General features: G+C 37.0%; 1 protein-coding gene across 6 annotated transcripts in view; it reads right to left on the reverse strand.

Annotated features, from left to right (window-relative positions):
• IMMT (inner membrane mitochondrial protein) overlaps positions 1–12,198 on the reverse strand; it is a 59,734-nt gene that overhangs the window by 44,522 nt on the left and 3,014 nt on the right. For 5 of the 6 annotated variants that reach the window (XM_061590872.1, XM_061590871.1, XM_061590870.1 and 2 more), the window contains exons 2-3: positions 5,151–5,224; positions 3,552–3,738 (exon numbers count right to left, since the gene is read on the reverse strand). The exons of the other annotated variant lie outside the window; for it this stretch is intronic. In XM_061590872.1, the coding sequence (XP_061446856.1) occupies positions 3,552–3,738; positions 5,151–5,224 (261 nt within the window). The remainder of the gene's footprint in view (positions 1–3,551; positions 3,739–5,150; positions 5,225–12,198) is intronic. 6 annotated transcript variants of the gene reach the window in all.

Here is a 12,198-nt window from a genome sequence, read left to right on the forward strand (position 1 = left end):
CAGAATAGCTGCCTGTAGGCAAAGGGAGGCTTGTATTTCCCCCAAACTTGGTGACATGGTAGCCCCTACCTATTAAAAGGGGATTAACCCAGCCAAATTTCAGGAAAGTAGCTCCAAGGGTTGTCACGCTAGCCACCTTTTTCCAAGGCATATATATATATTTTAAAAGACACTGTCATCAGGCAGCAACTTTCATTTCAAGGGCAAAAAAGTAAGACACAACATTAGGATAAGCTAAATGCTAAAAAGCACAGGACACTATCAGAGGCCAGCAAAACATCTGCAACCAACACCGCATCAAGGGAATCCTCAAAAGCCTTCTGGCCTGCAAAAGAAAGAGCTGTTAAGGTTGAGCAGACATTCATACCCCAAATGCAAAAGAACATGCTCATTTGGCTCCTATGTTGGACAAATTAATCATGCCTTAACAGAGACTGTTGTCATGCTGAAGAAAGAAAGAAAGAAAGAAAGAAAGAAAGAAAGAAAGAAAGAAAGAAAGAAAGAAAGAAAGAAAGAAAGAAAGAAAGAAAGAAAGAAAGAAAGAAAGAAAAAGCATCTGTGCCATGACAGACTGAAGGTGCACTGTCACTTCTCTCTCAATGCAAAAAATGGAAGAGGAGTACTTGCACACACTATAGGGCAGAGAAACACCCAAGGAAGGTCCCCAGGCTGCAGTCTCTCTGTTTCTCCCCAACCATCCTAGTATAGTGGGAGCAAAGCACTGGAAGAGAGAAAGAGCCATAGTTGCAATCTCTGTGTTCTTTCTTTTGAAGGCAACCCTGAAGAGATTCCCCCAAACCCTGCCTTTTAAGACAGGAAGACAGATGGTAGATTGGTGGAATGTTTTTACCTTACCTGACATCTTAGCCTGCTCCCCTCTAGTTACCATTCCATTTTGCCTTTAGTTTTTGTTTTTTTCATTTCTCCTTGCCACCAACTCTTTATATATATACACACACACACCTTCCTCCAGTAGTATTCCCTATAAAGGGACCTGATTTGATTCAGGCATTCTTCCAAAGGCTCTTTTCATACTAGGACTCAGCTCTATATGAAATGGCTGTGGGAAGACTGGCTGCAAAAAATATCTCAAACGCCTTTCCCTCATCACTAGGTAATAGCAAGCAGCTGCCATTCATTAGAGAAAGAGTTCCAAAGTCAGATAGTATAACTTCCAAGTAGGGTTGAGCCCTGGCACTGCTCAACTAAGGACATCTTGGAAGGTAAGAGTAAGGAAAAGCAGAATACGCATATGAGAACATAAACACTGACATATTCAAATCTCCATCTATTCCCCATCCCACTCCAAAAATCTGTCTGGCTGCTAAATTTTGCTGGCTGCTGATATAACTATCATAATATTGGTAAGGAGAAGGCTACAGGCTGAGTCTCTTCTTCACAATTTTGCCAGCATTACAGTGGTATGAAATGTAATACTGCATTCCCTGGGGTCCCCTTTATTTGGAATTGGGATGTATATTGAACGCTTCCAGTCTGTGGGCCCTTGTTTTCTTTTCCATATTTGTTGCAAATTTTTGTCAAAATTTAAACAGATTCAGTCTCAGCAGCTTGTAGCAACATAGTATACTACATAGTTGTTATTACTGCTTTTGAAATAAGCACAGTTCCTGTATTTCACTAGGTAGCTATTAATATTATTCTACATCACTCATATACATGGAAATTCATACTGAACTGGAGGAGTACTGAAATGGTATTTCCCTGCTGTCTCTGGCCATGAACTGTCAGAAAGGCAGGGACACCCAACTACACAATCACACTATACTCCACTGATATTAAACTGCTCTGAAAACAGAAGGAAACCTCAGATCAGATTGAGAAAGCTCGACTTTTTTTAAAAAAAGACATCTGTCCAGTTCTTCAAAAGTACAATGCTTCCAGAAATGAATTTAAGCACAAAATGTCAATTTCTAACCTAAAAAGGTTGTTGGTTATTCCAAATGCATTTCAATATAAGAGTATTTTCCCTTGAGAGGGAAAACACCGTATTTATTCTTCACAATAATAAGATTGTTTAAAAAATTCTTCATAGCTGCACCTAATTTGACTATTATCTGCTGAAAGATAATTCACTGTGAATAAAAAACAATAATGCAATCAGCCTATTCCTTTCCATATTGGACATTATTACAGCAGTTTTTGGTTCCTTGTTGCTTTGTATGGAAAATAATTTCCCCAAAGTAGTGGGACAAAAATGTGGGTGCCCAACAGTTTCTCTCTCTCTCTCACACACACACACACACACACACACTCACGCTCACTCTCTCACTCTCTCTCATACAGACAGATAGAATATGTATGTATGCACATTCATTCTGCAGTTCCCCTCGCCGCATGTTGCTGGAGTTTTTTGGGAGGAGGAATGTTTGAATACTTTCTTATTTAAAAAGAAAAGCCTTGCCCACAGAATATTAACATGCGAGAAGACTAGGACAGAACCCTTTTAACTAGCCTGTTCGTTAATTGTGATACTATTTATTTATTTATTAAATTTATATCCCACACTTCCTCCCAGAAGCAGCCCAGGGCGGCAAACAAAAACACTAAAACCCACTCTAAAACATCTGAAAAACAAAAGACTTTAAAACATATTAAAACAAAACATCTAATAAATAAAGCATCTTTAAAAACATATTAAAACAAAACATCTTTTAAAACATCTTTTCTAAAAAAAAAAGCTTTAAAAACATCTAAGAAAGTAATTCCAACACAACAGTTGGACAGGGAAACCTTCACATTATGAAAATTGAATTCACATCTGAGTTATTCCACTAAACTGACAGAACATAGCATTATTAATCCATAAAATGTCTTCAGCTGTGTTTCTACTAGCACTTTACTACTTGTTTATTGCTGAAACTCCTGCTCAAAATGCTATAAATGTTACACTTTGCCAGTGGTAATTAGTCCTCCACACTCACTCAGTGCAAATGACAACAGGACCACCACATCTGTTCACCATGAGATGTGCCAGAGAAATTAGGACTCGTTAGCTTTGCAATGCTCAGAGCCTAAGATGGATCCTATACCTTTAATAGCTCTACAGAAAACAAAATTTCACAAAGGGTACTCTTTGTCACCATGACACTGCAATAAGAAAAAAAGTCACAGTGAAATTCTGTCTTCTGTGCAACTGTTAAACAAGTGCTCTTTCAGGTCTGGGATCCAACAATTCTAGGACTAATTCATCTCAATGAAAACAGTGCTATAGAAGCCATTTACCAAGATATTTTGTCAGAAGAAAAAGAATCAGGAATAAAAGTGTGCAAATGCAGTTTTAAACATCAGGTATTCCAAGAAAGATGGTAGCATAGCTTCATAATCCATGAAATCACAACCATTTTAGTGCAACCATGAAAACCTTACAATGAGAACTCAGACTCCAGCAGTAGAGGAAAGTAAACAGACTATCCAGATTCCTAATCAGTTAGGATTCTTAGTGACATGGCAATTAAGTATACAAAATCTAAAGCATAATTTAGAATTGGAGAAAGAAAGCATGTGTTATTAAAGCAAAGGGAGAAACTTACTGGCTTCTTTGGTGTTGGGATACTATAAGGAGAACCCAGTATCATTTCAAAGAGATTGCTGGAATAAGGGATAGTCTTCTCTACATTTTCTCGGAAGCGTGGATCATAGTTAGCATATAAAATAGTTCCACCCACTCCACCACCAACAAACAGAACACTGGCTCCAATGATTTTGCCTGCAGAAACACTGTTTAAAGAGAAAGTAAATGCTGAGAAACTTTTTTTAAAAAAGAAATGTCAAAACCATAATGGCAGCAAACATGTTTCAGAGAAGAAAATTTAGTACAACAGAAAGTCTCATCCTGCCCACACATGTATCACATAGAAAGTACCATCAACACCACATGGTCTTCAAATCAAGTTTGCATGGATGTGGGTGAGAGAAAATTCAAGCTCTTGAACATAAGCCATGACCATAAATCTAAGATAGGTCTTTGAAACCTACTACTTCAAATTTTAAAAAAAAATGCACTCAAAGGAATATTGGCATAAGATGATGAGTATAAATTATCCCGGTATGGAGACAATGCTATCTTCATATTACAAGTTCCTGTAGTGTAATTAAAGAGGTTGGATAAGATTTTGAAGAAATATATCTCAACTTACACTTAAAGTAAGTCTGCATTGTTAAAACACTGACATCCTTCTACAACAGAAAAGTCACAGAGTAAGTGAGGCAGCATCGAAGCCAGGGATGATGGGAGCTGTAATTCAGCAACATCTTGAGGACCAAAGATTTCCCACACCTGATCTAGAGCTACAACTCTCTAATAAAGCTGATTAAAAATAATTAAGAAGATTCAAGCAGGATATGCAGTAAGATGCACAAGATACTTGGATGGGCAGGATAACTATAATTAAGACAAAGGTTTTATCACAGTTTCTATTCTTATTTTCAACATTGCAAATTACAATTCTCCACAAATTAAGCTGAAGATACCATTTTCAACAAGTTTACATTAAGCTTTAAATGAGTTTCTTTTACTAAAAGGATGGATGTCCGTACCAGATAGTTAAAAACTATGATACTGCATGTTGAACCTTGTATGGCTAAGAAGCTGGGCTGGGCTTTAGAGCAGAAAAGAGGTGAGGCTAAGAATGCTGAGATAATAAAAATTAAATCAGTTTTGAATATAGACAGGTATTAGCACGGGTAATTCCTCCTTTAGCACCTTTATTACTCAGATTGCACACTTGCAAGAAGCACAAATGATTGCACAGTGTGACAGAATTACTTGATAACTACATTTATGGACTATTTTGTTGAAAGGCAATTTTTAAAAATTATTGAAACATATATACCACTTTTCCATTCCAAACTGAAAACATCCAAAGTGGCTAACACTGAAATTTAAGCAATCAAATTCAAAACAAAACAATGGCAGAATGGCCTCCCCCGTTGATCTAAGTAGACAGGCAGGATCATATGGAAAAAAGTGTATTTTGGTTTGACGTGTAATTTGGTTTGCAGTTTATTTCTTGTACATTTATATTTACACATTAAAGCATAATCAAAAATATTTTGTTACGCACTGATATATCTAGCAAAAATAATACCCCACTGAGAAGGTTTTTGAAAATGATTATGGTTCTACATACCCAGATTGTCCAGATGTAGCATATCCGCGACCCAAACGTAATGGACGGAGTGAAGTTTTGCCACACAGACAATTCTAACAAAAAATGTAGAACATTATGCATAGCAATAGCTGTTTAAACTCACTTCATGTAGCTCACAGGCCTATTCTATTGCTACACCTTTGCTTTCTGTTAGAGCAAACAAATAAATTTTATTGTCCCTTCTGTCCACACATACCCATATAGAACATCTGCAATCTGCTGGCAGTAAGAAAGAACATGAATCAACGTTCTTGTTATTTAGAAAAGCTTTTCTGCCTGGTCATCTGGAAAATATTTTTATTTTATTTATTTATTCAAATATTTGTATACCACAATTTCATTAAAAAATCAAATATAAACCACACCAAAAAACAGGTTACCAACTAATCAGCAGTAGCAGTAGTAGTATTTTCCACAGGTAACTAAGCAAGTTATTTCTTACACAGCTGTGTTAATGAACTTAACACAAACTCAAGCACAGATTCCCACAAAAATGACTCCATAGCAAGAACACCAAATAACACTGTAATCTCAAATCCAGATGCACTAACTGAAAATTATACCAAGCAAATAACCTTTTATTCCTCATTTCAGGATCTTAAAATACTTGTATTTTTCTGGAAATTACCCATTTAAAAAAACAAGTTGGGTGTGAAGTGAACCTTATTTAGTATTGAAAAGAAGTCATCATCTAGAATCTCATTAGAAAATGTCTCATACAAAAAATCCAAACTGACTGGGTGGGAAATTGAGTCATAGCAGTTTACAGAAACTAAGCTGATGCTATTTATTACACACACGAATAAAGCTTGCAGGGTTGTAAATTTAAATTATGCATAGTATTTATCTTAAGAAAATTGTTGTAATTTATTTATTTATTTTCATTTCTAGACCGCCCATAGCTAATACCTCTCTGGGTGGTGTACAAAACGAAACTAAAATACAATATAGAATAAAATCAGTAACAAAGGAACACAGTAAACTAAAAACATTAAACATAAAGCATTAAACATTAAAATGCCTGGGAGTAAATTAACATTCAATTAACTCAAAGAGAAATCATCATGTGCTATGGTTTAACCTGGGCAAAATGGGTATGGAGGGCTATTTGACCAATATTGCCAAAGTATGTCAGAAAGAACAAGCACAATTTCTACACCCTATTCAGCAGGGCCAGGATACCAATGAGCTATCCAAGTATTGCAGCAGTGAAATAGATGCTCAGTATTGGAAATGCTCAGTATTGACAGCAGAAGTTGTTGCAAGCGATACCTCACTTACAGAGGCAGAAAACTTTTGCCTATGTGCTTTTCAAAAGATTGGAACTGGCACCTGTTAGGAGCACATTGATACATGGACAGCATGTTTGCAAAGGTGGTTCCTGGAACTCTTCCAACTCTAGAATTCCCACCATCTGCCCACAAGTATCTTCTCTCCTTTCCTCTTATGCTCTCCTCTCCTTTTAATTAATGAACATCTTTCATATATTTTTAGTGCTTTCACATCCAGGCCTTCCTGCTCTCTGGTTGCTGAGGTACCACCTGCTTCTTAATAATTGCCCAGTATTTTCCTATATACTTTTATCTATATTAATACAGCAATATACTTATTCTTCATGAATAGTGCTTGGCCAAATTTTAGCCCCCAAGAATTGTTTCCTGTCAATATAATTTCATTATAAAATAAATGTTCATGTTTCTTACTTCATTCTTATTTGTGTCTAATATACAGATGCTGACTCTTTTTAGCTCTAGTTAAATCTTTAACGAGATATAACTTTTGGGGTGTGTATCTATGAGATATGCTGTACAACTGCAATTTGAGTCAAGACTGCACCACTTGTAATCTTGTATAATTGTAATTTACACTGTAATTTGGTGAAATCCTCATACTCCTATTTAATTGAGTTGTGGACTAAGATGCCTGTGAATCAAATTGGAGCAGGCATTCACAACCACTATTATCGTTCATCCCTGATAAATGTAATGACTATTAATTAAGTATCTGTAACTCATCTTTCAACTAAAGGCCCTTGTTCAGATGCAACACTAAACTAAGGTTTAGCATTGCGTGAGTGAACCTTGGACTCATGTGCTCCCCTCTCCTCCTCTGGCATGGCCACAAGGAGACCAGAAGCTTTCACTTCCATTTTTAAGTAACCAAAGTTTATCATTATTTCCAAACTAGGACAAATTGTAATTAGTCTAATTATGATTAAGGAAACAATTATAACTCTTATTATGATTTAAGTGAGGCAGAAACAGGAAAGGTAATTCGAAATGCCCCAAAGCTCTCTGGAATAGAACCACCTTAGCCTGACCAATAAAGAAGGAACAAGGCAGCTCCACAGGTTTTGGTGCCACTACAGAGAAGGCTCTGTCCCATGTTACCACACATTGTACATTAAACTAGAGGTGGCTATCTCATGCCCTCTCAAAGGCTTTCCCCTCAAAATCTGTCATTTTTAAAATATTTCTTTAAAATAGTGTTTTACTGTATTGCCCACTCCCACGGGTCCCTGCTAAAATGCCAAAAAGTTATTTGTGGACCCCTAAGGCTTCTCCCAAATTTGCCATTTTTTCACATTTTACAATGTTCACACCCACTTTTGTACTTTAGCCTGCAGAGAACTGGTCATAAGTCAGTGTAGTCTTCAACCTGAAAAGGGTTAGCCATCCCTGCTTTAGACAGTGGAGACACACCAATAAATTCCTATGGGAGCAGGCACCCCTTAGGTATCCCAGATCTTTAGGGTTTTAACAATCATCCCTTTAATTTGGGCCCAGAAACCAAATAGGAGCTGATGATGTTGCTTCAAAATTAATATTATATGCTCCATACAGCCTAAATCAATTGATGCCACAAAGGTCATATATTGCAATTTCCAGACACTTTTCAAAAGCATTCCCACAGTGCATTATCTAATCTAGATTAGACTAAAAACTGTAATCCTAAACACCTTTACTAGGGAATGACTCCACTGAACACAATGGGGCTTACTTCGGAGCAAGAATGCATACATTTGTGCTAAAAGGCATTAATCATCATGGCTAGTCCATTTTCAGTGAAAGTTGCAGTTGGCGAATCACCCTGAGCCAATAAAATATGCTCCTGATCACCAGTACCACTTGCACATCCAGATGTACCCCAAGGTACTGTAGCACTCAAGAAGCATGCCCAAAGTCTTTCAATAAAGTTAACATTGAACACAGATCCTTGAATCAGAAATATTTTCAAGCAACAGTACTTCCATCTTAAATTCCATCTTTTTTGTTTGCATTGAGCCCATCGCCAGCTCCAAGTACTAGTTTAGGGCTTCCACTGCATTGCTAGGAACAGGTGTAAATGAGAATCAAGGCTTCTTCAGGCATTTGGGACCAACATGTCAGATTAAAGAGAAAAGGGGCCTACATAAGCCCCACCACCAATGTCCTCAACATGTGTCGACTCCAGACTTTCCTGTGTTATGAGGGAAGGACTGAAGGTAAATTCTTAGCACATAACATGCTTAGACACCTTTTTATAATGATTGGGAACCCCAATAAGGCAGTGTCTGATTACAAGCAGGACTGTAAAAATATTCAGTTGTGTGTGCTTAGAATCCCCCTTCAGACCTTCTGTCTCAAGACAGGAAGGTCTGAAGTGCAGCCAACACACGCAGGCATGAGGGGGCAGGGCTTATGTGTGTGCATCCTCCTCACTTTGATACAGTAGGGCCCTGCTTATACGGTGGGTTCTGTTCCGGACCCCCGCCGTAAAGCGGAAAACACCGTAAAGCGGAACCCCATTGACTTTAATGGGCCGCGTCACACGAAAATGATGCGAAAACATCACAAAAGGGGGGGGAAACCCTTTAAAATTGAAAATGAAAGGTGCCGCATCAGCAGAACGCCGTAATGCCGGGCCCTACTGTACTGTATTTATTTATTTCCTCATTCTTATATCCCACCCTTCCCATTTGAAGTACAAGGCAGCTAACAATATAAAACAGCCTAATAAACATAAGACCATAATAATAAATTGAACATTGACCTACACAAATTCAGGGGGACAACTGAATGGGACTACAGAATTGAGTGTCCCACTATACTAATGACACCACACTCTAAATATCTGGACAACCCACCCCGGATTAGGAGTTCCCAAAGTGTGGTCTACAGACCACAATTGGTCCATGAGCTTCGTTCAGGTGGTTCATGCTGGCAACTTTAGCATCCAACAGAGCACATTACAATTGCTAAACAATTTCTCGTGGTTTTCTTGGGATCAAGCTACTGCCACTCACGTAACAAAATTTGAGGTGGTATTCCAGCATACAGAAGCGTGCATGCACATACAACAGTTTGTGGGGGTGACATGTCTGATTAACAACATGGGAAAATAGTGTATTGTTTCTGTAAGTGACATATAACCCGAAGGCTACACAAGGTGTGCCTTCCCTGTTGTGGCACCTACCATGGGGAATGCTCTTCTCAGAAAAGTTATTAAGTGATCTGCACAGACCATCAGCAATTTTCAAGTGGTCCAGGGGGAAAGGGAGTTTGGGAACTACTACCCCAGATGTTATTATGTTTCATGTCTTCCATGTTAACATACACAAAATGAAATCCTGTGGCATCCAAATGTAAACACTGCCATCTATGTATTAACAACACCAAAGTCAGACAGATATAAGCTGCAGTTCTAAAACCTCCCTATCTACAAACTCTGCAAGAACTTACTGAAATGAGCATTCCCTTCACTTTGACTGAGCTGCTGCACTGTCATATAGAATATTCATATATATCCATTGCTCTTTAGCAGTCCTTCTTAATTCCTAATCTAAATAGGTTTGAGCAAACATATTTTCCTGACCTTTTCTGAAAAAAAAATAGTACTGTCACATTGTTTATAAAGTGTGGGCATGCCTCTGACTTTCCACAGGAAGACCAGATGCCCAAAAGCTTAATTTAAACCATATGTAAAATTCACAAGTGGAAAACTCTGGAAGTCTGCATTCCATGGCACACCCCAAACTCAGATTTTCCAGCACTTGAAAACATGACTTTGAAAATGCCAGATAGATTGGCATCCAGAATTTGAATATCCACCCTCACAGAGCAGAATTAGAAGAAAAGGATACTTAGGTTTTTATAGTTGTGTAAGCTGGATGGCTTCAAAATACTTCCAGTCATACACCAAAGCCATTGGGCATTTTGTGTGAAGACTCTTGTTCTGTATCCTAATCCCTGTTAAGTGAATTTCTCACTTTCTGGTCCCAAGTACCCCAAGGCAACTCTAGAAACCTAGCATAGAAAAATGCAAATGAATTTCAATGAGATAATCTAACTTTACAATCCAATCCATTCTATGTACTTTATATTGTAATCTTTCTTCTTCCGCCCCCTCCCCATGCAATATTCCTTTATTAAAACTACCACAGGCTGCAATCCAACCTAGAGTTAAGTATGATTAATCCCACTGAAATCAATGGACCTAAACGTTCTTTAGGATGAAATTCTGAACACGCTTATTAGAGAGTAAGCCCCACTGAACACATAATTTCCTTCTGAGTAAAAATGCATAGGACTGCACTTCTCTTTGTGCTGTATTGCAGCTATGATTACAGGTCAATTGTTACTTTTTGATAAAATATTATTGTAATTTTAAAATACATATGAAGAACAGCAAGATCAAATGCATATGAAAGTTACTTAGGATGTTTAAAAACACATTTTGTGTACACCTTTCTAGAGAAGTTCAGAAAATTCCACAAAATGAAAGATGCAACCACATGCATTTACTTAGACTTCCCACTGACTTCAACAAGAGTTACTCCCAAGTATTTGTAGGCTGACAGACTTGCAGTACAATCCTATGCGTAAAAGATCCACTATGCTCAACGGGACTCATTCCTGCTAAGCACATACAGGATTGCAGCCTTGGTCATCATCCCAGATAGTATTTTTCACAGCTATGTCTTTAAATTTTCCTTCTTGCGTTCTTTCTGAATACACTAAAAAGAACATCTCCTTAGCAACTGAAATGGGGCTGCATTCCAAATTCATGCCATTTTCATCCCCAACTTCCTTTTTCTACCAGAATTCACAACATAAAGATCATAAGGGTTTCAGATCTGACGCAAAACTCTTGCTCTACTACTCTAAAAATAAAAAATAGACTAGTAAAGTTTCTTCAGAATGCGTAACGTTGCACCCCATTATCCATTTTAGAACAGTGTCAACAGTGCTACTTTCAGTAGGCATTCTTAATGTTCAGGTTTTTTTATCAGAACAATCCAGGTAAGTTTACTTGGCAGTTAGTGCTACTATGCTCAACAGGGCTTACTCCCCCAAAATATGCATAGAATTGCAGTTTAAATATGCCTTACTTTGTGTTTTTATTGTGTCCTTTTTAAATTTTCTTTTAATGTGCTGTCTTATTGTTGACTATTTCTTAAAACTTGTTAGAATCCATGTCATTTTATAATGATTCTATGCTATCTATACTGGTTACCAATCTGTTTCTTTTTTTTTTTTTACAATAATTTTTATTCAAATTTTCATAAAACAAACAAAACAAAATCATAAAACATTCAAAGACAAAAAACAAAACAAAACAAAAATGATTAAACAAAAAAATAAAATGTTGACTTCCCATTTGTCACAGATCAGTTATAGGTCTACAATATATAACAATCCTGTCTCTTAAATTATATTATAAAATCACTTTCCTCCAGTAGTTATCTTAATTAATCATCAAATCTCATAGACATTACTTTATTCTTTCCACAAAAAGTCAAAGAGAGGTTTCAATTCTTTAAGAAATATATCTATCAATTTTTCTCCTAATAAACACATCGATTAATCCATCTCATCAAATCTGTTAAGTCCAATAATTTCAATAGCCATTATTCCATTATCCCTATTAATTCCATCTTCCATCTTCAATAGTCCTGTTAAGTCCAGTAATTTCAGTGTCCAATCTTCCATTATCAGTATTCCATAATAATCTTGCTGTCATAGCCATAGTCATATAATAAGAGTCT

This window comes from Rhineura floridana, chromosome 11 (genome assembly GCF_030035675.1).
Source record: "Rhineura floridana isolate rRhiFlo1 chromosome 11, rRhiFlo1.hap2, whole genome shotgun sequence".
Taxonomy (NCBI): domain Eukaryota; kingdom Metazoa; phylum Chordata; class Lepidosauria; order Squamata; family Rhineuridae; genus Rhineura; species Rhineura floridana.